General features: G+C 37.8%; 1 protein-coding gene across 1 annotated transcript in view; it reads right to left on the reverse strand.

Annotated features, from left to right (window-relative positions):
* Nucleotides 1-27,466, reverse strand: part of HDAC2 (histone deacetylase 2) — a 35,245-nt gene extending 7,779 nt beyond the window's left edge. Inside the window, exons 1-8 of the mRNA XM_006068491.4 lie at nucleotides 27,165-27,466; nucleotides 14,609-14,721; nucleotides 13,385-13,502; nucleotides 11,124-11,198; nucleotides 10,480-10,618; nucleotides 7,853-7,994; nucleotides 4,042-4,134; nucleotides 3,852-3,960 (exon numbers count right to left, since the gene is read on the reverse strand). Coding sequence (XP_006068553.1) covers nucleotides 3,852-3,960; nucleotides 4,042-4,134; nucleotides 7,853-7,994; nucleotides 10,480-10,618; nucleotides 11,124-11,198; nucleotides 13,385-13,502; nucleotides 14,609-14,721; nucleotides 27,165-27,216 — 841 coding nt within the window. The 5' untranslated portion in view covers nucleotides 27,217-27,466. The remainder of the gene's footprint in view (nucleotides 1-3,851; nucleotides 3,961-4,041; nucleotides 4,135-7,852; nucleotides 7,995-10,479; nucleotides 10,619-11,123; nucleotides 11,199-13,384; nucleotides 13,503-14,608; nucleotides 14,722-27,164) is intronic.
* Nucleotides 27,467-28,000: the final 534 nt, after the last annotated feature.

Genomic DNA, 28,000 nt, shown 5'->3' on the forward strand with positions numbered 1-28,000 from the left:
TTGCTTCCTGACCTGCATATGAATTTCTCAAGAGGCAGATCAGGTGGTCTGGTATTCCCATCTCTTTCAGAATTTTCCACAGTTTATTGGGATCCACTCAGTCAAAGGCTTTGGCATAGTCAATAAAGCAGAAAGAGATGTTTTTCTGGAACTCTCTTGCTTTTTCCATGATCCAGCGGATGTTGGCAATTTGATCTCTGGTTCCTCTGCCTTTTCTAAAACCAGCTTGAACATCTGGAAGTTCACGGTTCACATATTGCTGAAGCCTGGCTTGGAGAATTTTGAGCATTACTTTACTAGCGTGTGAGATGAGAGCAATTGTGTGGTAGTTTGAACATTCTTTGGCATTGCCTTTCTTTGGGATTGGAATGAAAACTGCCCTTTTCCAGTCCTGTGGCCACTGCTGAGTTTTCCAAATTTGCTGGCATATTGAGTGCAGCACTTTCACAGCATCATCTTTCAGGATTTGGAATAGCTCAACTGGAATTCCATCACCTCCACTAGCTTTGTTTGTAGTAATGCTTTCTATGGCTTAACTATAGGTTATTTTAGATAGTGGTATTATGGACACTTATTTATATTATTACTATTAAAAACAACTTTAACAAATTTCTTTGTATAGAAATCTAAATATAAAGTAAACCTAACATAAAAACAAAATATTTCATTTGGATGTCATAATTCAATAATCAATTACGAGTCACTAGTAACTTCTTATATTATCATCATTCAGGAACATAAGTCAACCTTTAAAGCAAGAACAAAATCCTTCAGTTACAGAAGAAACTGATATATGTTGAATATTTGGAAAAATCAGAATAAGTACAAAGGAAAAAACTACCTAAAAATCTATCATCCGAAGATGCCGCTGTTGTATTCAGTTGCTAAGTCATGTCCTACTCTTTGCAACTTCATGGACTGTAGCTCACCAGGCTCCCCTGTCCATGGGATTTCCAAGGCAAGAATACTGGAGTGGGTTGCCCTTTCCTACTCCAGGGAATGTTCCCAGTTTAAGGATCGAACCCATGAGTCTCCTGCATTGACAGGCAGATTCTTTACCAGTGAGCTACCAGTGAAGCCTCATCATCCAAAGATAGTTTTTTTTTAATATTCCCTTCCAATTCTTCCTAATTTTTAAAAGCTTAAAGTTTTCTTCATGTAACTATAACTGTGGGCATTTTCATTAAGTATTCTTCAATAGTCACATTATATGATTCACAATCCAATTTTTATTACTGCAATTACAAAAATGCATGCTTCTTATAATAGGGGAAAGCCATTTGGGTATTTTTAAAGATGAAACAAACAAAAAATTATCTTAAAGACTTCTAAGTAAAGAAAGCTGGCTAAAAAAGGACATTTCCTTTTCCTTCATCTCTGAATCGGACAAAAATGATTATAAAGAGATTTTTTTAAAGGCTAAAACTTATAAAAATGAAGAATGGAGAACGTACAATTGTAACAATATAAACGAAGATAGAAAGGACACGGACAAGAGGTAAACTGACTTTAGCAACCTGAGAAATCTGAATTGAAGCTGGCACTGGAAAAAGCTTGGAATCAAGTTTAAGCTTTGGGATTGCAAATACCTTTATATGCTTTATACAACTTACATTCTATCAGTCAGTTGAAATACAATGTAGATTTACAGGAAGAGTAAATGTTGTAGCTTATAGTTATGAAAGCTATTACTTTTACATACAAACGCATTAAGAACTTTCAAAAAGTTAAGACAAGAAAATTGACAAATTAATGCACATTTTGAGTACATTAGATAGATTTTTAAGAAGATCATATCCATTTTTGAGGAAACAGATAATTTCAACTCGTTCAACCTAATATAAGTAGAATAGATTGATTATATAGTAATTCTAATGCTGCCTGGCACAGGAGCCATCCTAATATTAAATAAAATAGTCTTTAAAATCTAAATTTAGTTATTAATTTCTGTTTAAGCCAATAGTAAGTAGTACTGGAAAAAGTTCTACCTGAGAATTCTTCACCTTTTATGAGCGAATTCAAGTAGAACATGAACTTGTTACCTAAAAGTTCACAAGGAAAACAACTCCAAAATCTTGTACAATATCCATGATTAATACTACTAACCTACGTATGATAAATTTTAAGAACTTATAAAATAAATTTTCAGATTTATTCTTACACCCTAGCAGCTCATTCCATAATGGTGACCTTTACTTTGGTCTGGACCTCTATCACATTGATTTTAACACTTAAAAGCAAAGAACAGCTCAACATTCTAACAGATCTACAGAGGAAATTCACCCAAACAGGAACAGGTCAGAAGGCTGTTCTTCAAGAAGGTAAAACTGATAGAAAACCTGATCCACCTTCATTTATTAATGAGTAACTGAGAAAACTAAGGAAATGACAAAATTGCACAGAAAAACAAGTTATGCAAAAGGAAAATTGAGCAAGCTGAACCATGCTTTAATGTTTTTGATGATGCCATAAACAATGACTACCATAACTAAAATTCTGGTCTAGATTTAAACCGCAAAAATGGGATACTAGAAGGGTAAACGCATGTGTTAGGGACACAGTGGTGACTCCCTTTTCTTTCACAATGGAAAGTGAATATACAAGGTTAAAATTAAGTTAAAAATAATAATACAACTTGCAGAATTCCCGGGTGGTCCAGTGGTTAGAACCCCTGGGCTTGCACTGCTGAGGGCCGGAGTTTAATCCCTGGTTGGGGAACTAAGATCCCTCAAGCTGCACGGCATGGCCAAAAAAAATAAAAAAAAGCTTGCATATTGTCTTAAGAAAGGTAAGCACCAAAAGAATCAACCAAAAATGTTGAAAATTATGCTAAGTGTAATATGTGGAATCTAAAAAACAAATGAATGTAACTTAACAGAAATAGTTACAGAAAACAAATAAGATAGTTGCAAGAGGGGAGAGAAACAGATGAAGGAGATTATAAAAGGTACAATATAAATGAGACACAGGTATGAAATATATAGTGTTGGGAATACAGTCAACAGCAAAATAATATCTTTGCATGATGACTGATGACAACTAGACTTATCATGGTTATCATTTGGAAATGTACAGATTATCAAATTACAATGCTGTGGACCAGAAAATAACTACTATAATGGTGCAGGTCAATTATACTTCAAAAACAAACAACCAAGAAGCTGACAGAATTACCAGAGGTGGGGAGGGGATTAGATGAAGATAATAAAAAGATACAAACTTCTAATTAAAAGATAAATAAGTATTAAGGATTAAATGTACCTGATGATGCAGATAATTAACACTGCTGTATATTATAAATGAAAGCTGTTAAAGACAGTAATCCTAAGAGTTCTCATCACAAAGAAAAATATACACATTTTCAATTTATTTCTTTAATGTTTTAACTATAGGAGATGATGAGTGTTCACTAAACCTTCTGTGTTAATTAATCATTTCAGGATGCTGAAATCATGCTACTGAAGTCAAATTATAATGTGCACCTCAAGCTTACATGGCTACATGTCAACTACATCTTAATAAAATCAGAATAAATAAATAAACAAATACAAGTTAAAAATAAAAAAGAAAATCACTGCCTTGGTTGGGACAGCAACAAGTCTTATAAAACTGCTCACGTAAAAATGTATATATAAATTTGACAAAATAAAAGACCTAATTTACTGAAACTAGATTAACTGTAATTATATAAATCAATTCGAAATACATACATACATATGCCAAAAACCCATAAAAAATATAAGACACACGTGGTTCCGTGTTAAGTAGCAGGTAAAAAAAGATAATTTTTATGGGAAGTTCTTAGGAAGAAGAAAATTTTTTTCTGGAGTATCACCCTTCAAATCGCTTACCTTTAACTGTCAAATTGAAGCAACCAAGTCTATCACCAGATAGGGAGTCTGCACCACACTGTAGCACCACAGCACTAGGCTGATACATCTCCATCACTTTTGAGATAATCTATGTATAAGGTAACAAATGTTAATATCCCTAAAAAACATTTTAGAATTCCTTTTCATTTTAAAAAATAGTAATACTTACAGGCTTAAATATCTGGCCATATGATTCATCATCTATACCATCTCTCATTGGAAAATTGACAGCATAGTATTTGCCTTTTCCTGCACCAATATCCTAAAATACATAGTGTAAGTAGATCTTAGAGAATACATCATAATAAAAAGTTTGACATATTTAATTATTCAAATATTTTAAAAAGATTTAAAAGAGTAGGTAACAAACCCAATTCTGAATTCATCTTATAGGCTGAGAGAGGAAATAATACAGATTAAGTATGTATTTCAACATTTATGGATATTTATAAAGCTGAAAAGAACCAATTCTAGTTAATCTGTAATGATTATTTTGGGGAGGAAAGAAATTTAACACAGTTAAGGGCAGTTTGAAATTAAATATACATTAACTCATGAAATTTGTCATAAACAAAATATACAAGACAAATTTACCAGTCAAACTGTAGGAAATACAAACTCTGAGCCAAAGAACCCTGCAGGACAGGGCTGTCCTGCATTGTCTCTGATGCAAAACCGTTCTTGTGGCTCACAATCTGGTATGAGTTGATTAATATTGGTAAGACTTTCCTGAAGTTTTAACAGCTACAGACTAAAACACTGAAATCTGTCTTATTTAACTGGGCTTGAAATAAATTTTGTTTCTACTTGTTAAAAAAGTATCACTCAAGGCATTAATACCTCCCAAAAGAAGCAAAAGAGAGAAACTGAGTTCCAGCTACACACACACAAAACATATATACTTATTTTATTAATTATAATTTATGCATGTGTAAATCTATGTTTATGTATATGTGTATATATGTACACACACACACTATGAACAGTTGATCTTTGAACAACACTGGGGTATAAACAACAGCATAGTTGAAAACCTGAGTTTAACATTACAGTCTGTCCTCCATATTCACAGTTCTGCATCTGTGGATTCAATTAACTGCAAATTGTGTAGCACTGAAGTAATTACTTAGTAAAAAAAGTCCCACAGAAGTTCATAACCTGTGTTGTTCAAGAGTGAACTGTATAATTTTAGAAGAGATGGTAGAGACATTTCTCATGTGTTTTAAATTACAATTGACCTGTTTTACACAACAAAGGTTTGAATGGTGGGTCCACTTTTGTGCAGATTTTTTTTTTCCAATAAATGTATTAGAAAATTTTTCTGGAGGTTTGAAACAACATGAAAAAACTTGCATGTGAACTGCAGTTAGAAATATTTTTGAAAATTAAGAACAAGTTATGTCATGAATGCATAAAATATATGTAGATATATAAAATATGTTAATTGACCATTTATGTTATCATGAAGGCTATTATGATACTAATGCATGAATACTAATATGCTTTTGGGGAGTCTGTCATATGCAGATTTTCAATTGCAGGAGAGTCAGCATCCCTGATCCCCTTGTTTTTCAAGGGTCAATTGTATAATGTCTCAGTATATATGAATCTTTAGGATTACTAATACAAATACATGTTATTCCCTTTTTTCTCATGGAACAATCTTGGCTTGAATCCATTTTTTAAAGAGCATAGTTAACCCTTTACCCTTCAATATTAGAGTTGTTATGATCCAACTTTTGATGAAAAAGTATGAAATTACACACACACGCCCACAATTTTTCTTAAAGAATCTAAATTTTTATATAACTAAATACAAACTAAACACATATGGACAAACTAAAATGCTGTAAATCCTGAGACTTCTGTAGTAAAACAACACAGTTGGAATATACGTTGACATTAAGATTGCAGAATACAGAAAGTTGGTTAACACTTCTCACTTGAGTTAAAGGTGAATTAAAAGCACTTCTCACTCACAGTTCAGAACTGCGGCCCTTACTGGACCAAGTTTTATACCCTCCATAACTACTACTACACCTACGTCTACTACTACTACTACTTGATCACACCTTGTTTTTTTTCTTCCATCTAGACTACTTATCTAATAATCATGCAAGTGTAGTTTTAACAACGATCTAAGCTCACAGTAGACTTCTTTTCTGATTTAGAATGAATTCTCAGATAGAAACGGTAATGTTTACTAAATGATATAATACTTGAGCTTCATGAAAGTCCAAATACAACAACACATACAATGTAGGAAACTGATTTTAGTTTCCTAAACTTGGGGATATCTTTTAATATCTAAAGGGAAAAGAAATGTGACATTTCATAGGAGTATAAAATCTTGAGAGGAAAAGAGATGTTGAAAGTCATTTTCAATCTTTAAAACACACGTTTTCCAGTATCTTCCAACTTCAAACAATTCTAAGTACACTGTTAGAAATTAAACAGAGGCTTCCACTGCCATTTCTGAGATGAGTTAAAATTACACTGTCTTGCAGTGTAATTTCTTTAAGCTTAAAGCTGGGAAAGTTTTTGCTTAATTTCCATCAGAGTGCAATGGTTATAGACAAATTCTACTGGTTTAGAGCAGTGGTTCTTGAATTTTAGTGTGCAGAATAGAATCATTCAGAGTTTCTGGAGTCTGAGAATATGTGCTTTTAAGTTCTCCAATATAACTGACTCTGCTAGTTTAAGGATCATTGGGAATCACTGGTCTGTAAGATAAGACCAAGTGGGTAAAGGCACTGGATGAGCTAACATGGCAAGAAAGAACTGAAAATATAAATTATTTTAAAAGCCACATAATTTAAACTGAAATAAATGAAACAAATGACCTCCTACCCACTTATGGGTAAAGAAAAGTTTCACCATCTGCACTCTTACTGAAAGAACACAACCTTGTGATCAAACAATTAAATCATATATTTGAAGACTACTTTAAGCCCACTCTAAACTTTTGGTTGTTAAACTCTAACATAACGACATATCACAGACTTAAAACTTACCTTAACATAATAGTTTAGGACTAATGTTGAATGGCATGCTAAAAGAAATCTCCCATATAATATAGCTAAATTAAAAGCAGCTGACCCTCCCCACAAAGGCCTATAGGGTAAAAAGATGAGAATAAAATGGAAATGGTAAACAAATTTTTTGCTTTGAGTGAAGTGTATACTGATATGTATTTCTTTAGTGTTTTTAAAGTTCATGTTTTCTGTGCCTTTTCATTTGTAGACTTTATTCCTCAATAAAAATCTTTTTCTGTTTAAAAAAAAATAAAAGCAGCTGTATAAATTTTTGAATAAACTTCAACGTGCTTGTAGTTTGGTTCAAAAATCAAAACCTCTAGTGAAGCAAAAAGAAAAAAAAAGGTGGGGGGACTTCAAAGCACTAAATGAAAGAAGATAACAGAAATATAATAGAAATAAATGTGCTTAATATATAAATAGGCAGGCAGGATAAGCTATGATATTCTTTTCTCCCTAAATTGCGAGGGAGTTGGGGGATAAGAATGAAGGGGGAGAGAGGGAAGCCTAAAGAAAAAAAGAGATTAAAGTCTGAGTAATTAAAGATGAATCACAAAAAGAGGGCAATACGAAAACCTTAAAAAGACTCTGGTCAATTATTTTATCCCACCAATCTTTATGTTCAATAGCAATATAGGCTACAATCAAGTAGGGTTTGAAGATTCAAACTTAACATCAAAAAAACTGCTTCATGCTTTGTGGATGTTCAGAAGTATTTATTCAGCCAAATAAAAAGCTCAGCAAAAGAAAGCCCTTAAAGTTATTGAATTTTTGCTTGTAGTCAGCAAAAAAGTGAATTACAACAACATCACAGCACATAAAAATGACTTAATCCTCATATAAGGTTCAAACTAATGATCCAGAAAAATATTAGTTCAGGTGTAAGATTACTAACCTCCTCTAGGTTCATCTCACAACATTTATTCAGACAGAATTCAATCTTACCCTTAAGTCTCCTGTTCCAGGAAAGTATTCCCCATACTTATGGAATGATACAGTCATTACACGATCTGTTGTATAAAAAGCCTCCTCAACACCATCACCATGATGGATATCAATATCAATATATAAGACTCTCTGATGATACCTGCAAACAAAGCCATAAGTTTTCAAAAAGGTTTTAAGACAGGAAGAACTACCATAGATTTAGGACACCTGTTTATGAGCTCCCACATTCCAGAATGTTTAATCCCCTTTCTTTTCTTTACTTCTCGCCTAAGAGACCATTCAAAGAGACCACCCTCAAGTCAGAGTTTGAACCTCAGATCTTATAAATCTTCTCTTTACAACCTTTACAATCTAGGTAAGAAAATGTATTTACTTTCTGAAATATCTCTTATTCTGCTTTGAAAACATAGTGCATGTTTCTATATATTTATAATTAAAGATTACACCTTAGTTACAATAGTTACTGTAAAGCATCTCACATCTCTCTAGTAAATCTTTAGTATTATAAAATAGGGTGCGACAGTTCAAATGTAGACAATGGCTTCTGTACAGTCTTTGAGAACATATTTTTTTTTTACATTTTTAAATGACTGAAAATATAATAAAAACATTAATTTCATGATATGTGACAATTAAATGAAATTTAAATTTCAATGTCTATACTGCTACTGCTACTGCTACGTCGCTTCAGTTGTGCCCGACTCTGTGCAACCCCATAGATGGCAGCCCACCAGGCTCCCCTATCCCTGGGATTCTCCAGGCAAGAACACTGGAGTGGGTTGCCATTTCCTTCTCCAATGCATGAAAGTGGAAAGTGAAAGTGAAGTCACTCAGTCGTATCCGACTCTTAGCAACCCCATGGACTGCAGCCTATCAGGCTCTTCCATCCATGGGATTTTCCAGGCACGAGTACTGGAGTGGGGTGCCATTGCCTTCTCAATGTCTATAAGTAAAGTGTTAATGAAATACGGCCATGCTTGTTTGTTCACTATTCTCTATGGCTTCTTTTTCAACTGAATGGCTGTGACAGAAACCACAAGCTTCTCATCACTTGACGGTGCTGCTTGGAGAACGACCAATCACAGCGGAACCCGAATGCAGTTTAAGAGTCACAAGTATCATCATACTGGACATCTTATGTTAGTGATAACTCATGTCAAAACAAGAAATAAAGAAAGTGAATGTCATATATCATCCTTTCAAGGCACAAGGAAGTGATGATTTTTATGGAATTAGATGGCATAGTACTATTATTCATTTTACAGTACTACCACAGCCATGTTAAAAGAATGTAATACATACAGGCTGACAAAACAAGACTAAGCCTTCACAAGAATATCCTCAACTCACAGGAAAGCAACATTCAGAAACTTAGAAAACAATGTCTCATCATAGACTTTCTTTAAAATAATAAAATAAAAATAGCGTGTAACGGGCTTCCCTCATAGCCCAGTTTGTAAAGAATTCGCCTGCAATGTGGGAGACCTGGGTTCGATCCCTGGGTTGGGAAGATCCCCTGGAGATGGGTATAGCTACCCACTCTGGTATTCTGGCCTGGAGAATTCCATGGATTGTATAGTCCATGGGGTTGCAAAGAGTAGGACACGACTGAGTGACTTTCACATAGCATGAACAAAGTGTCTGAATGGCTCAAAAGCTGTTTGCTGTTAATTAAATCGTTTGTACCAGTTGAAGAAATGTGTCCAGAGAAACTGAACTAAGCTTGTTGACTACTAGCATGTGGGCAAGAACTACTGCTCTGAGATGAAGACGCAGGAACCAACACCAACAGTGAGTTAAAACAAGGCAAATGATTTCAAGTGGTTTTCCTTGGCTCTCTATTAGTCCAGTAACACAGCTCAGTTGTTTATTGAGTCAATACCTAATTTTAAGTGACTGAAAAATCAGCCTTTATAAATAGTATGCATGGAATAACTTCAGGCAAGAACATTTTCAATTTGAGAAAAATACCAATTTGTTACAATCTTAAGTAGAATCGGCTAAGATGTGTTATCTAATGAGAGTTAAAAAAAAATAAAGTCTAACTTTGTAAATCTCCAAAATCACAGATACCTCTATAGATCTTTCTCTTCAACTGACAGTCAAGAAAAACTTTAAAACTGATTCCTTTAGCAATTTAGATAATTATATAATATAATTATAACTATATAATTAGATAATTATATCCATTAGTAGAGAACAAAACCTCACTCTATGAGGGAGCTAGGCAGTGAACTGGTCACATTCAATAGGTAAACAAATTTCAACACGTTTCAAATTTTTTTCTTGAAAAGTTAAATCTTACAAAATGTTAAAACACAAACTTCTACGGTCACGTCATTTTTTTTCAATAGTTAGAACTACATCTCCAATCTAAACTGTCAAGCTACTTCTAATACTTTTAGGAAGGTACTTAATAAACTCTGAGACATTAATATGCACTTCTCATTCTTAATCATCCAAGAACTAGCCAATTTCCTACATTTTTACAATGGTTTGGAATGAATCTGTAGATGATTTATTAACTATTTTCAACCCATTGTTCACGTTTTAAAAAAGGCACAGGTTTTCATTATGAATTAAAACACTTTTTACAGGAAAAATGTCAAACACAATGAACTTACTTTAGTAATTCAAGGATGGCAAGCACAATATCATTAACATAACAGAATCCTGATGCTTCTGATTTCTTAGCATGATGTAATCCTCCAGCCCAGTTAACAGCCATATCAGTTTGTTGTCTGTTTAATTTCACAGCACCAGCTAACAATTAAAGATAGGAGAAATTTTTAAATGTTCAAAATTAAAAGTTACTATAACTAGACAAAAGCTCTAGAGGAAAGAGGATGTCATGCATAAGCAAATGAGTATAAAATCATAAAAAGATCACTATCATGGGCACTAACAGTTTCTCTTTAGGTAACTATTTTCCTGTAGCTGTGATCTGGTTAAATAAGAGCACACAGTTGGAAAGCAGTAGTGACAATGGCAGCTAGAAGAAAGGGAGGAAAAAGAAGTCTCTAAGTGAAAATGCAACTGAAGTAAAAAGCTGCAAATAAAAAGTCTGTGACATTATGATCACAAAACTGGGGGGGGGGGGGCGCGCCACTGAAAACAACTGTAACTGTAAACAGCTATACACATACTATACACGTACTGCTTTTGTTACTAAAATCAGTCACTATTAAAGCTTGTTTCAAACAAACATCTCAAAAAATACACACAAGTTTAAATCAACTTTTAAATTTGACGAAATCAAGACACTTACCAACTGAGCCACCAGTTGAAAGCTGACAAAATTCAAAAAGTCCATCAAACACTGGACAGTCCTCTCCGACATTAACTGTGGAAGACGGATTTCATTAATTTCAATCCATTCTGTGAATCAATGAAAGCCTTTTCTTACAAAAACTATATCCTAAAAATAACATTTGTTGGATGCAATTATAAAATATACATATCATAGTAGTAAAGTTTGCAATTTTATCCAAGGCAGTTAAAATATTTTATCTGAAATACTGCCACCAATTCTTAACATGATTATTTGTGGAAAATATCTGCTTTTTAAACAAATCAATAGCTATCAAAATAGAAAAGGTATTTGGTGTTATTTAATTAAAATATGAGGTTAAATTTCCTAGGCATTTCTCCTTAAATATACAACAGTAAATTAATCAAAATCCTAAAAAGTTTAAATTTAAGTCCAATTGCTTTAGGATTTACATTCTTTAAAACTACTTTAAGTATATAGAACATCCATAACTTTGAAATGTACTGATTACCAAAAAAGTATAACAGTTGGTTGCCCACATCCATGGTTAGTGTTAATCTTAAAAGATGGTTAAGAATTAACTAAGCTCATGAGAGCCAAGACACAGATGAGAGAGCTACTTCTGCACAAGGAGACAGCACATGCACAGATACACAGCACACCACAGCACATTTAGCTTCTTAGTACTGAGAGGGTGGAATGGACACAGATCGTACAAGCCGTTCTCGGTTCTCCTCACCCCTCAGTTTATATTCTCTTCAAGAAAAAGGGCCATTACTTTGTATAGCTTTGCATATCCTTCATTTAACGTATACATTTTAGCTTCCTGCTATTCAGATATGGCCATTATCTTAATACAATTCAGAATTATGTGAATTTAAAACCAATCCTGTTAGTTCATTTTACCTTAGGGCTAACTATGACTTAATCTAAGCCTAAATCCCCATTGAAAAAACAGGGGCAAATAATATCTATTAATATTTGTAATACAACATTTTATTGAATCAAATGAGATAAATAAAACGTACATCAAATTCTATGAATTTATAAGCTGTCTAGCAACTACATTTAATTTAGTATTACTGAACAAACAATACTGTTTTCTTTTAACAAAATCATTACTGAAGTCCATCAATAAAAACATCGGAATGAACTCCAGTATCAAGCTTTAAAAAACGTTGTTCTAGTCATTTTAGAAAGACATCTTGCACTCTATCTTCTTGCATTCAATCTCTAATAATAAAATATCTACAAAAGAGAACACTGTGTAGAAGAGAATCAAAAGCTTCATTGATACAACAAAGGAAAATACAGATATATGTACAATTGTCCCTTGGTATCAACAAGGTATTGTTTTTAGGACCCAGATGATACCAAATTCTGGGGATGCTCAAATCCCTTATATAGTATTTTCATACAACCAATGGAACATCCTCCCATATATTTAAATCATCTCTGATTACTCATAATACTTAATACAATGATAGCTGTATTAAATTGAATTAAGTTGTATTAAGTTGAAAGCAGACAGTTGTAATGGAGAAGGCAATGACAACCCACTCTAGTACTCTTGCCTGGGAAATCCCATGGACGGAGAAGCCTGGTAGACTGCAGTCCATGGGGTCGCTAGGAGTCAGACACAACTGAGTGACTTCACTTTCACGCATTGGAGACGGAAATGGCAACCCACTCATATTCCTGCCTGGAGAATCCCAGGGACGGGGGAGCCTGGTGGGCTGCTGTCTATGGGGCTGCACACAGTCAGACACAACTGAAGTGACTTAGCAGCACCAGCAGATAGTTGTAAATGCAATGTAAACAGTTGCCTACAAGAGGCAAATTCAAGTTTTGCTTTTTTGGAACTCTCTGGAATAGTCTGGATTAAAGCACACAAGTAGAAGACAAGAGATATACACACCAGACTAATGCCAAAGTACAGTCATATTTTTAAAAGCAGGGGAGTGAGGTTTCCCTACCAACATCCACTATCTCAAAGTTAACATGGAACCAAAACAAAGAGCAAAGAACATCCAAATAGCTCTTTGGCAGTTTGGCAGACCAATAAGCTTCAGGTAGGCTGCTCTTTTTTTTTTTTTTTAAAGCAGCTTTAGTATTGTCACATGGACTTTTAAAAATAAATAAATAATTAAAATAATTACATCAGGAAAATATCTAGATTTAGGTAACTCTAATTGCAAGTTCTGAAAGTACTTATTTATACTTATCACTACTAATATACTTTTAACACAGAAACTTACATCTCTGCATCTGCTTACTATACTCAGACATGTTATCAGGTCTTATTGAACGCAGGAATTTGATGTACTCATCACTGTGGTATTTTGTCATTTCTTCAGCAGTGGCTTTATGGGGCCTCTGGGAAGAAAAATAAATGTCAGAATTGTGGAATTACAACTGGTTAGATCAGGGTTACCAAACACAAAGTACACAATGTCCCCTACCACTATGCTCAAAAGAACTAGGTCTGCCAGAATAAAAGAGATAAATTTCAAAGCAAATCCAAATTTATACATGTGTGTTTTAGAAAGCAGTAATCAATTTCAAAAACAATATTCCTTTAAAAAGGATTACACAGGTCTAACACCAACTATGAATTAATCACTCCTTTTCTTTTAGTGGAAACGGGTCAATCCTTCTAAAGACAAACCCATGTGCATAAACTCTACTTTCTAACATTTTTTATCATAAACCTTCTGCTCCATAGCCAGTAATTTCATCACTGACCATTAATTTTCAGAAGGTTGAGACTCATCCAGGTAAAATGAGACTCATTTTCTATTAGTTCACGATCTCTCTTCCTTTTCCTTTGACTATCCTAATCATCCTTGCTCCTAGGAAGTTCACTTCATTATGACACCCTTCTTCCACAAGGCTCCCTGAATGCAATTCCTATTCAACTCTTCTCTAAATGTCTATAATCTCAAAGAAAGATGCTTACATATATTGCCCAACACTGTTCACTGCTCCAAGCTGTCCTATTCTCACCCAACAGACAGGAACTGTTGCATCTTATATCTGTTTATCTACATTCTTATCTTTTCTGCACAACAGACACTTTGCATGCTTACTAATACAGTGCTTCATATGCCAACAAATATTTGTATGATTAATTTTCTACCTAATTCTTTTGTAATAGTCCCAGATCAACTCTTCAGCAGCATAGACAGGTCAATAACTATTTTAACAAAAATATTTAGTATGCTAAATTGAGTTGGTCTCTAGTTATGGGAAAACCTGGGGGAGGGAGACTTTTTTTTTAATGGTTGAAGGAAGAAGGGAAAAAAGGAGGCCACAGCTCCCACACTCTCAAGTTCTCTCTGAAAACTGAAGCAAAGAAAGAGGACTTTCTGTTTCCTTCCAGTCCTTTTCATCTGCTAAATGCCCTCCAACTTTGAAAACAAAGTTTCAAAGCAATGGTAAAAAACAAAGAAAACTGAGTATTTACCAAAAGGTATACTCACATATATCTCCATTTTTCTATATAAGCCATAATTTAGCAGCAAGTTATGGGTCATGCGGATCCTATGAGGTTTCATGGGATGACCCTGTCCATAATAATAATTTCCAATATCACCTAAAAAAGGAAAGACAAAATGAACAATACAGACAAGAGAATCTTAATGAACTATTTATTGTTCACTATTAGAAGATGTCATCTAAATAAAATAAGCTTTATTTAAAATATTAAATAATGATATTAAATTCTGCAACTCTCAAACTATTAGAAAAGCAAGATACTATGCATGTTTTTACACTCTGAGGACTCCATCAATACATTATGTTTGTTCAAATATTAAGACAAGCAAGCTTTTCTGATTTTTAGTCTACTAGAAGTTTGGGATTAGCATAAATAGAATACTCTACTCAAGTTACAAAAAGGAGTTACTGTTCCTTAAAGTGACACCTGCTTTTAGTATTCAATGGGAAATTCAGACGAGTAAGGTACATAAGGAGTTTCACGAGTATGACTTATTGCTTCTTAGATGATTCACTGGCATCCTCAAATCCTGTATAGTTGGTATTACCGTAGCTGGAATGTTTTATACATCCATATCGGTCAATAAGGAATTTTGGTAACTGAAACTGGGATCCTAAATAAAGTTCTGTTATGACATACTTACTACATTTTTCAGGCTACTAAGGATATTTTGCCTCATTCTTCATGATTAAAAAGTTACAATTCCTATCTTTTTATGATATCTCATATTCCAGGTCTTAACAATTTACACATAACGTTTACTTTAAATAACACCAAACTCCCAGATTTTTGCCTACCAAATTCCAATAAAATTAATACTTTTAGGTAGGTAAAGAGCCAGTGTTTCTATAATAAAAAGTGTTAAGGATGCCACTTAAATATACACCATTTTTCTAATGCAATGGGCAATTTTTTCAACAATGTTTATCAGAAATTACTTTCAGTACTAATTCTAGTTTTTAAATAACCAAATCTTAAAATTTGAGCCAATCTGACCACAATGGTTTGAACTCACCTTAAATAAATATAATAAAAACTAGAGATAAAGAATGATGTTTACTCCCCTTCTAGATCAAAAATATCTTTCAAAATCCTGCCTAAATACACACTTTTTTTGGTTTGTTTAACAACACTGGAATTCAAAAACTTCTGCTTCTCTCTTCCATATATTTTAATAGTAGTCCAGGATGAACATTCACTTTTGTAACATTATAACATATTCATTTCTACTACTACTACTAACTGATTTTGCTGGTGCTGCACCTTTAATTTATTTAACTCTTCATCTTCAAAACAAGCTTTTCTCTGAAAACAATTCATATATACACATGATGGTCAACTTTTCTTAATCTGTGCCAACAATAAAGCTAAGACAATACAGACAAGTAGCAAAGCAGAGCTATGGGGAGAGTACAGGAAACTAACAGCTAATTTCCTAGCTGTAAAGCTCTGCTTTACATCATGACAATACACATAAAGTTCCTTGAAAGCATCCTGGTCTCAGTGAATTCTTAGATATGGAAAGCTCACTAGATTTACAAAGTATCACGGGCCTAAATTAATGCAAGGAAGGTATTTCTAAGTTATCATCCCTACTAAAGGAGATAACAAGAATAAGAATAAAGATTTCTCTAGCTTCCCAGGTGGTACAGCAGTAAAGAATCCACCTGTCAATGCAGGAGATGCAAGGGGTGCAGGTTCGATCCCTGGGTCAGGAAGAGCCCATAGAGTAGGAAATGGCAACCCACTCCAGTATTCTTGCCTGGAAAATCCCATGGACATAGGAGCCTGGTGGGTTACAGTCCATGGGATCGCAAAGAGTTGGACACAATCGAGCAACTGAGCACACACAGTCTTCACATAACTTCCATCTCCTCTGTGTAAAAATTATCAAGATGAAATGTCTCTAATATCTACCATATCTTAAGATCAAATACTCTAGCTATGTACATACTGAGAATTCAATAAAAAGCTATCACTAATCTAATAATTAAAAGATGCTTGCTCCTTGGAAGAAAAGTTATGACCAATCTAGATAGCATATTAAAAAGCAGAGACATTCCTTTGCCAACAAAGGTCTGTAGAATCAAAGCTATGGTTTTTCTAATAGTCATGTATGGATGTGAGAGTTGGACTATAAAGAAAGCTGAGCGCTGAAGAATTGATGCTTTTGAACGGTGGTGTTGGAGACAAGACTCTTGAGAGTCCCCTGGACTGCAAGGAGATCCAACCAGTCCATCCTATAGGAAATCAGTCCTGAATATTCATTGGAAGGACTGATGTTGAAGCTGAAACTCCAATACTTGGGCCACCTGATGCAAAGAACTGACTCATTTGAAAAGACCTTGATGCTGGGAAAGATTGAAGGCAGGAGAAGGGGACGAGAGGATGAGATGGTTGGATGGCATCACCAACTCAATGGACATGAGTTTGAGTAAACTCCAGGAGTTGGTGATGAAAGGGAGGCCTGATGTGCTGCAGTCCACGGGGTCGCAAAGAGTCGGAGACGACTGAGAGACTGGACTGAACTGAACTAATAATGAGAAAGACAACAATAATCTACAGAAGGAAAGTATAGCTGCAATTTCTCAGCAAGAGTGCTTGAAAAAAAGGATGTTAGCAGCAATTAGCATTTATTCAGAGCATCCAAGAAGGCACTGTTCTAAGCACGTCACATGTATTATCTGTCAATCTTTTCAGCAACCCTATGATGTAGGTATTATTAATATGACTGCTGCTGCTGCTGCTGCTGCTAAGTCACTTCAGTCATGTCCCACTCTGTGCGACCCCACAGACGGCAGCCCACCAGGCTCCCCCGTCCCTGGGATTCTCCAGGCAAGAGTACTGGAGTGGGGAGCCATTGCCTTCTCCGATTAATATGACTACTGTTTCTGTTTTACTTAAGTGAAGATGGAGAGATGTAAACAAGTCATGTGATATTGTGAAAGTCACACAGCTAGCAAGTAGAAGAGCTAGGTTCAAACTCGGGCAGGGCAACTCTGCCACTCTTCTTAAGTAGTAGCTACTGGGAAAGTAACAGCACTTACAGTCACTGGAAAGAAACTGTAGGGGGAAGCCTGACAAGAAAAGGACACAAAATGGAATACAAACATTTAAAGAAAATGAACATTAAAAAAGACTACCTATCTACCAACAGGGTCCTCAAATTTTATATGCATATACACAGCTTTCAACAAGTTTCTTGGCTATACTTTGGGGGCCCAGTTCTACCAAGAATATGCACACTATGTAAATGACACATGTCCACAAAGGCAGCCAAGCTACAGACAACTGCTATTTGGTTTATGCAGAATTCTTCTAAAATGTAAGGGAGTACTAGAACAACTGCTTAAACCCTATCACAAAATTCTCTACATGGCTGCTTTGCAGACATCCACTTTTCCATAAAGATAAAATAGCTTTCCTTAGTTGCAAAAACCTATGGATTTCATTCACCTCATTTAAATGGTAAGTAACGTAATTTGGGGGCTTCCCAGGTGGTGCAGTACCAATGCAGGAAACATGGGTTTAATCCCTGAGTCGGGACGATCTCCTAGACTAGGAAATAGCAACCAATTCCAATATCTTTGTCTGAAAAATTCCATGGAAAGAGGAGCCTGGCAGGTTACAGACCATGCGGTCACAAAGAGTCAGACACAACTGAGCAAGGACGCAATGTAATTTGGGCATTTAAAATGTTACCCTGATTTTCAGCATAATACTAAAAAATGCTTTACCAGTAAAGTAAGTAGTCAGAAAAATTAGCTTGAAGTGGTTTGTTGAATACAACAAACTTTGTCAATGTGAAGTAATTACCAAAAAGATTTAGGTATTACCTGCAAAAATTTTCAAAACTGCTCACTCTTCAAGAAGCTCCCAGAATACAAGTGGCTAACAAGGTCTACAATCTCTTTTCTTTAAAGTTCTCGAGACTAGATATATTTGATTTTATAAATGTAATATGATGTATCTGCCATATATTTTGTGACAACCTTAAGTCTGAGCCACATTCTGTCAGCAAACGTTAATATTTCTGCAGCAAAAATGTGTAAATATTCAAAATAAGTGGATGATAAAAAAGATGGTAAATATTAATTCAAGTTAAGCTTTGATTCCAAATGAGTTGTACAATTTTGTTTTCACATTTCAGATAATTTTGGATATCAGCACTATGAAATTAACCTTTATGCCTAAAGAAAAGTTGACTAAAAAATGATTCAAGAAAAAACAGAGAGCTACTGTATTATTTTTGTCTTCCACAGACTAGATAGACCACTAGTGACTTTAACACACTGGCTACTTCTTGAAATACTCAGTCTTGGTTTCCATGATACCACTTTCCTGGATTTCATACCACCCCACAGCCATTCTTCCACCAACCTTTATTTATCAGGTCTCTTAAGTTCACTCATTCATCTAACACATCAAGAGCCTACTGTGTGCCAGGCGGGTGCTTGAGTAAGTAAGTGAATCAACAGTGCTGCTCTAAATCCTCTTCTCTTGGAATAAGGCACCTAACTGCTCAAAATTCAGAAATTTAGGAGCCATCTTTTATTTAGTGATCACAAAGTCCCAACTCCATTTCCAACCCAATCAACAAATTCTATCAGTTTTACTCCTAAAATCTCTTAAGTATGTCCATGTCTATCAGTTGCATTCATTACCTTGTATGTGAACCAATATATACTCAATTCTTACTTTCAGTCTTACATTCTATCACTCTTTCTCATCCTTTCTCCACTTTCCAGACACTTAAGAAAACTTCCGTGACTTTCTGCTTCCTGAATAAAATCCAAATCTCTAACCACACAGTCTTGGGTGGTCTGGCCCTCTACTACCTGGCCTGACCCTATAGTTCCCCATGTCGTCCCCTTAGCTTCCTCTGTTAAGCGCACCAGGTCGCTTCTAACTATGTAGCCTTTGAAGTCTGCAGTGTCTTCTGAAAGAAAACTCTTTTAAGGAGGCTGCCCCATTCTATGCCTTCAGGGGCTTCCCTTGTCTAAATTTACCCTACCAAGGGCCCCTCACTTACTATCTAACATAGTCTTACCTTTCCTTCTCAAAAACATTTTTATTTAAAAATATTTTTTTATATTGGAGTATAGTTGATTTACAATGTCATGTTAGTTTCAAGTTTACAGAAAAGTGATTCAAGTATACTTACACATGTATCTATTCTTTTTCACACTCTTTTCCCATATAGGTGACTACAGGATATTGAGTAGAGTTCCCTGTGCCATACAGTATTATACAGATTATCTATTTTACATACAATAGCTTGTATATGTTAATCACAAAGTCCTAATTTATCCCTCCTTCCCACCTTTCGCCTCTGGTAGCCATAAATTTGTTTCCTAAGTCTCAATCTGTTTTGTACATAAATTCATTTATATAATCTTTTTAGGTTCCACATACAAATGGTATCATGATATTTGTCTTTCTCTGACTTACCTTTCACTTAGTATGCTATCTCTAAGTCTATCCATGTTGCTGCAAGTGGCACTATTTCATTCTTTTTACGACTGAGTAATACTCCATTATTACTGTGTGTGTGTGTGTGTGTGTATTGCATTTTCTTTAACCACTCCTTTGTTGATGCACAGTTAGGCTGCTTCCATGTCTTGATGACTGTAAATAGTACTGCAATAAACACTGGGGTACATGTATCTTTTCAAGTTAGTTTTCTCCAGATAAATGCCTCTCTGCTCAATCATGTCTGACTTTTTGTGACTCTATCGACTGTAGCCTGCCAGGCTCCTCTGTCCATGGGATTCTCCTGGCAAGGATACTGGAGTGGGGTGCCATTTCCTCCTCCAGGGAATCTTCTTCAGATATATGTCTAGGAGTGGGATTGCTGGATCATACGGTAGCTCTATTTTTAGATTTTTAAGGAAAACCTCGATACTGTTCTCCATACTGGCTGTATTAATTTACATTTCAATGAACAGTGTAGAAGGGTTCCCTTTTTTCCACACCCTCTCCAGTATTTATTTCTAACATAGTCTTATATTTTCTTCTTAGGATTTCAATCTTTTGTCTACACAACACAGATTAAGGACCTTAACTCCACTTAATATTTCTGAACTCAAAATTGACATCACCCCAACACTTGAACTTTAAATCTGACCTCATCCACCTTTCAATGCTATTATCATTTCCAAAGAGATAATTAACCTTTCTCCCCAATTACAATAGTTTCCTTTAAGGATTTTTCAACACAAGCATTTTAAGTTTTTGTTAAGGGAAAGAAATAATTACTAATACTTTTTTTTGGTAGCAGAGAAACCCTTTCTTTTCTTTTTTTATGGTAGCAGTGGCAGTAGTTCCAAACTTGTGTCACCAAAGGAAAAAAGAAAAATCTTTTAGGTACCAGGTGTTGCTTTCTCCTTGGACATTAAAACTAGACTAGGTAGAAAAGGTTAGATGGTGAGCTGAGTCAGATACACAAATCTATTTTCATGGAGAAAATAAATAAAATGCCACTCATCCTGCCTGTCTGTAACTTGAGTGGCTTTAAGAATTAGAATATAGAAAAGGATTCCAGCTGTAAAAGTACAAGGTATTTATCATTTATTCATCAATAATGCAAAAAAACCTTTATCTTTATTAAGGCTGGTAGAAGTATCAGTTCAGTTCAGTCACTCAGTCGGGTCCAACTCTTTGCAACCCCATGAATCGTAGCACGCCAGGCCTCCCTGTCGTCCATCACCAACTCCTGGAGTTCACTCAGACTCACGTGCATCGAGTCAGTGATGCCATTCAGCCATCTCATCCTGTTGTCCCCTTCTCCTCCCGCCTCCAATCCCTCCCAGCATCAGTCTTTTCCAATGAGTCAACTCTTTGCATGAGGTGGCCAAAGTACTGGAGTTTCAGCTTTAGCATCATTCCTTCCAAAGAACACCCAGGACTGATTTCCTTTAGAATGGACTGGTTCGATCTCCTTGCAGTCCAAGGGACTCTCAAGAGTCTTCTCCAACACCATAGTTCAAAAGCATCAATTCTTCAGAGCTCAGCTTTCTTCACAGTCTAACTCTCACATCAATACATGACCACTGGAAAAACCATAGCCTTGACTAGATGGACCTTTGTTGGCAAGGTAATGTCTCTGCTTTTGAATATGCTATCTAGGTTGGTCATAACTTTCCTTCCAAGGAGTAAGCGTCTTTTAATTTCATGGCTGCAATCACCATCCGCAGTGAGTTTGGAGCCCCCGAAAATAAAGTCTGACACTGTTTCCACTGTTTCCCCATCTATTTCCCATGAAGTGATGGGACTGGATGCCATGATCTTCGTTTTCTGAATGTTGAGCTTTAAGCCAACTTTTTCACTCTCCTCTTTCACTTTCATCAAGAGGCTTTTTAGTTCCTCTTCACTTTTTGCCATAAGGAGCTACCCCACGCCGGAGGCCAGGGGCAGGGGCTGAGAGGAGCAACCCCACATCCAAGGAGCGGTGGCTGCGCGGGCGTAGGAGGGCTGAGAGGAGCTACTCCACGTTCAAGGTCAGGAAGGGCAGCCGTGAGGAGATACCCCTCATCCAAGGTAAGCAGCGGCGGCTGAGCTTTGCTGGAGCAGCCGTGAAGAGATACCCCACGTCCAAGGTAAGAGAAGCCCAAGTAAGACAGTAGGTGTTGCGAGAGGGCAGAGGGCAGACACACTGAAACCATAATCACAGAAAAGTAGTCAATCTAATCACATGGACCACAGCCTTGTCTAACTCAATGAAACTAAGCCATGCTGTGTGGGGCCACCCAAGATGGGCGGGTCATGGTGGAGAGGTCTGACAGAATGTGGTCCACTGGAGAAGGGAATGGCAAACCACTTCAGTATTCTTGCCTTGAGAACCCCATGAACAGCATGAAAAGGTAGAAGTATAGACATCAGCAAAACAGATTTTATCCTCATGAAGTCTGTATTACAGTAGGAAGCAAGACAAAAATTAGGTGTAATTGATAGGGAGAAAAAACAGTTAACAGTGATTAAGGTAAAAGGGAAAAGCTTCTCTGTTAAGGTGAAATATGAAGGAAGTAAATGGTAAAAAAAAATCTTGGGGAAGAGAATTCAAGTATATGAAAATCTCAGTCTTATGTTTGGCTACGTTTAAATAAATGATGTGCAATAAAACCACTGGTATTTATGAACTGCTGCTATAATTCAGTATCCAGATTTGCCTCCAAAGAAAAGATTATCTATTTCAAGGATAATAATATTTATACTATATCTAAGAACCCATAGTAGTGAGTGAAGTTGCTCAGTCGAGTCCGACTCTTTGCGTCCCCATGGACTGTAGCCTACCAGGCTCCTCCCTCCATGGGATTCTCCAGGCAAGAGTACTGGAGTGGGCTGCCATTTCCTTCTCCGCTAAGAACCCATGCTGATATATTAAAGACTACCTAGCAAAAGGCTTGCGCTTCCCTGGTGGCTCAGCAGTAAAGAATCTGCCTGCAATGCAGGAGACCCAGGTTTGATCCCTGGGTTGGGAAGATCCCTTGGAGGAGGGCATGGCAACCCACTCCAATACTCCTGCCTAGAGAATCCCATGGACAGAGGAGTCTGGCAGGCTGCAGTCCATAGGGTTGCACAGTGTCAGACATGGCTGAGCAACTAAGCAGCAGCAGCAAAGGCTCTGGCATCACTGTTCTAAATAAAATCTAAGGAAATCTGCCAGTAGTTGACTGCCAAGTAGAATTCTTATAATGTGCTACAGTAGACTCGGTGTATACTGGGAGACATGATATTGGTAACTTTTATAGTCTATCTTTGTACAGTGTTGAGTGATTTTCTCTGAATCACTTTTCTCCAAATCTTATGATGAACCCTATCAGAGACGGAAAAATACAACACAGAGCAATGCATATAATCATATAAATTGTGATATACAACCTTATTATTAATATATTGTATATACAATAAAACAGACACTAAAGGTAATTGGCCTCAAGCTAATTTAAAACAAACTAGTTAACATTTCTTGATAAAGTATTACTGATGTATGTATCAGTACATACAGATACATGTACATGTATCAGAGCCTAACACAGCTTGGTTTGCTAATTATATTTAAGTACAGAAATCACATCATTTTATTTTTTTCTCTCTTGCCATGTGGCATGTGGGATCTTAGTTCCCTGACCAGGGATTGAAACCCTGCCCCTTGCAGGGGAAGCTCAAAACCGTGACCACTTGACTACCAGGGAATTCCTAGAAATCACATTATTTTAAAGCCAGAAGGGATATAACTATATCGTTTTATAGATTATCAACAATCTTGCAGTATATACTAGATGGTAAGATTTAGGAAATGAGTCATGAGTCAAAAGCTGCAAAAGTAAAAATTTCTCTTGTGCATGCAGTTGCTTCAGTCATGTCCGACTCTTGGCGACCCTATGGACTGTAGCTTGCCAGCCTCCCCTGTCCATAGGGTTCTCCAGGCAAGAATACTAGAGTGGATTGCTTTTCCATTCTCAGGGGATCTTCCCCACCCAGGGATCAAATCTGCATCTCCTGTGGCTCCTGCATTGCAGGCGGATTTTTCACCCATGAGCCAGCGGGGAAGCCCCAAAACTTCTCTTACTTTTTCTCAAAGGTCTAAGGATATTTCATCCATCAATGCCTTGAAACTCTCATTCCTGTGATCTAAATGGTATGATACTGAGACTGTAATGTGAACAGAGAAAAGAACATACATCTTTAGAAGTCCCTTTCATTTGCTAGACATTCTCTCTGTGTCACCAAGAGTAAGCCTATTGGTCCCAGTAAGCCTAAAGGTAGGATCCCTATGGTTACAGAATTTGCTATACCTCACCGCTTCCCTCTTGATCTTTCTCCCTTCTACTCCCTTTACAACAAGTTAAAAACAGCTATTCCAGTTTCATAAATTATTGACACTGACACTATTATTTTCAACACTGATGTTGCTTAGTTGCCAAGTAGTGTCTGAGGGACCCCATAGACTGTAGCCTGCCAGGCTCCTCCGTCCACAGAACTTCCCCCGGCAAGGAATACTGGATGTTTGTCTATCTTAGAGTCAGTTCTCTGATGCGCAAGCTCTTTCCTCACAATTAAAAAAAGAAAAAAAAAACTACTATCACTATCTTTATAAGCTGACAAAATAGGGTTTTTCTGGTGATGAAAATCTAAGCTTTTGGAATTAACTATGCACAGCTTAACATACTATCACCTACAAAGAATTAGCATAATGATACCTATTCAATTTAATAACCTGTGCAAAATATTTTATTAGCCCACCCCCACAAAAAGAACCCAAAGCATATTCCCAATGTAAGCAATTACATATTCCATTCTAAAAATTACTCAAGGAAGAGCCATAGACAAAAGACAGATAACCTAACCAGAGACATCTAAACATTCAATTATACACCTGCTGTTGGCCATCAGATGAAGCAGTTGAATGGTCCACTATAAAGTACGGACTAAATCACAAAGATTACTCTTCCTATCAAGGCTGCATCCTGCCCTTGGGCTCAATACTTGCTCCCATCCCCTCAATGGAGACTCGTTGTAAATGGGCCCAGGAAAAGAACAGCTGATGATAAAACTGCTACTTAAGTGTACCTTCTGGTTCTGCAGTTCAAGCCTGGTGACAAGAAGTTTCAAGCAGCTCACTTCATCAGTCTATCACTGTCAACAGCAACTAACAGCTGCAGGCAGAGCCTTAGTACCAGTTACCCTAACCTTTTAAAACCTTTCTTCTCTACCCCAAGCCCTGCTAACACATCTCTAAACCTTAGAAACAATCTCATTTTAAAAATTAACTTACACACATGGTTATTTACTTTTCAATTTGGTCATGGAACCCAAGTCAAGGCAGTGACCCAAAATATGCATGAACTCTTAAAAAATTAATTCTAAGAAACTTCAGTAATTTACATTAAAGTTAAAATCTACTCCCATCTTCACCCCTCCATGATGGCATAATTTCAAATCAATTTGTATCACATATACATGCAGTCTTCTCAAAAAATACTTTAAAAACATGGCTGTTAATATTTAACACTTAGATTTCTTCTGTAAGATTTCAGATTTTTCCACAAATGACACAGGTGGTTATTTTATATAAACAGGCACGAAAATGATTCATGCTTGCTAACTGAAGAGACATGATATGGCTATTTTTAAAATTAAAGTCTAGATTTATTCTCACCTAATCCTCTAAGATCTTTCCATCAGTCTACGATTTTACGGTTTATGATACATTGAATGTAGGAAACAGCTTCCAAAATTTTTATTGCTTCACACAAATCAGATGGACTTTCAGGTCCCTGAACCTAGCTTCTTTGTTAAATTTCAGAATTTCTTCTCTGGAGAGTAACCTAACTAGGAACTATTTACCAAGTTAATGTCTTCGTGCAAACTATAAAAAAGGTAACCACTTCTTTTAGTGTAATTTAGACTAGCACAGGAAATGGGATTCAAAAAGACTGCTCAAATTGCAAATGAGGTCAGAACCTCTAAAACGAAATCATTTGATTTTTATAATTTACTGATCCATGAGCTCAAGCTTATCTGATTTAGTACTTTCTGCTGTACTCCTCAAAGTTTTCCAACACCAGGACTCCCACCACCTAGAAACAGCTTTGGCAAGCCAGATGCCAAACCTATCGGTCCTACACCTCCAAAGCAGGGTGTATTTCCTGATCGAACAAAGAGCAACAAAGAAGTGGGTGGTAACCGCCTCTCAGAGAGGCAAGCCAGGACCCATCGAGGCTGATCTACAACACAAGCAGCAACAGCGACAGCACGCTGCCCCACCACCGTCGCATTTCCCGTGAAGACTGACTACCTCAAACTCGAAAACCCTCATTTTTATTGAGGAAGTGAAGCCCTTTCATTTGAATGCTGAGAAAGTGGCGCTCAGAGAACCCGGCAGACAAAGGAGAGGGATGGAGCCCACGCAAAAGAGGGGTGCGAACGAGCCTCAAGGTGGACGTGGGACCCCACCCTCAGGGGCTACTCTCCAGCACCGAACCCGGTCGAGGGGTCCGGGGTGAGGCCGGCGGCAGAGAAAAGGAGGAGACGCTCGGGCCAGCCGGGGACACAGAGGAGGGGAGAGCCGGGGAGGGGAGGGATGGGGGCTGGAGGGGCGGAGCTCTCGGGGCCGTGGGGCTTTGTGTGCAGTCTGGGCCGGGGTAGCTGTTTGGGCCCGCGAGGAGAAGTCGGGTGCAGGCGGCCGGAGCAGGGGACCCCCAAAACCTCCCTCCCAAGAGCGGCGGGCGGGACAGGCGCGAGGGAGGGCCGTCCCCTTCGCAACAGCACCAAGCCAGGGCAGGCTGGCGGCGGACCGCACTGCCGGAGCGAGAGGGGCCGGAGGGAAAAGTGGGGCGTCCGTTTAGCTCCCCGCGGAGGCTGCCGGACGGCGTCGGGTCGGGAATGGGTTAAGATGCTGCCAAAAGTCGGTCCCTCCTCCTGACCCCTCAGCACCCGGCGCGACCACTCGCGACGGCGGCCGCAGAGCCGATGCGGCTCCGGGCCCGGCGCCACAGTCCTGGGCCGCCCACCCTCCCGCCTGCCCGATGTCTCACCATCATAGTAGTAGCAGACTTTCTTCTTGCCGCCTCCTTGACTGTACGCCATGGGCTCCCCGGCCACCGCCGCCTCCGGCTCCTCCTCTTGCTGCTGCTGCTACTGCTGCCTCCGCGGCTCCGGCGGGGAGAGAAGGCTGGGGTGAAGGTGGACGGTGGCAGTCCCGCGGGGAAGGGCAGGCCGGAGGGAGGAGAGGAGGGGGGTGCCGGGAGGGCTGGGTACCGCCCGGCCGAAGGGCCGAGAGCGCGGACCAGGGGGTGGCAGCGGCGCCAACTCGCGACACTGGGGAGGGGGAGGGGGCCGCCAAACCACCTCCGGAGGCCGAGGGGAGGTGGGGCGCGTCCACTGCGACTCCACGGGGGAGAAGGGGGCAAGAGGCTTCTTCAGTTTGGGAAAAGAGGCTTTTTTATGATGAGCAACTTGCACAGGACGGCTACCCAATACAGTCGTAAAAGGATTCTTTTTAAAAAAGAGCAGGCTTTCGCTTTTAGATTAGGTAGCTAAAGGGAGCGTGGAGCCGGGTGAACACTCCCCCCCTTCGGATCTTCGCGCAGTGGTTGCGCCTATCCTGAGCCTGCGCAGTCGGCGCCTCTCCAACCGTAGCCCGGGCCGCCTGGACCCCCTCCGCGAAGTCCCACGCTGCTCCCCTCCCCCTCTGTCGCGAAGCTCCCGCCGGGGCGGACCACGTGCTCGGAGCCGGGCGCTGAGAGACCACTATCCCACCCCTTCTACCTTCTCGAACCCGCCGAGCTGCAACCCACGATCCCTGTACTGGGTCGTCGTGCATTTCATTTATTTTTTTCATTTTCTGCTGATAATCGCTCGGAGGAGGTTT

The sequence above is a fragment of the Bubalus bubalis genome, chromosome 10 (assembly GCF_019923935.1).
Source record: "Bubalus bubalis isolate 160015118507 breed Murrah chromosome 10, NDDB_SH_1, whole genome shotgun sequence".
Taxonomy (NCBI): domain Eukaryota; kingdom Metazoa; phylum Chordata; class Mammalia; order Artiodactyla; family Bovidae; genus Bubalus; species Bubalus bubalis.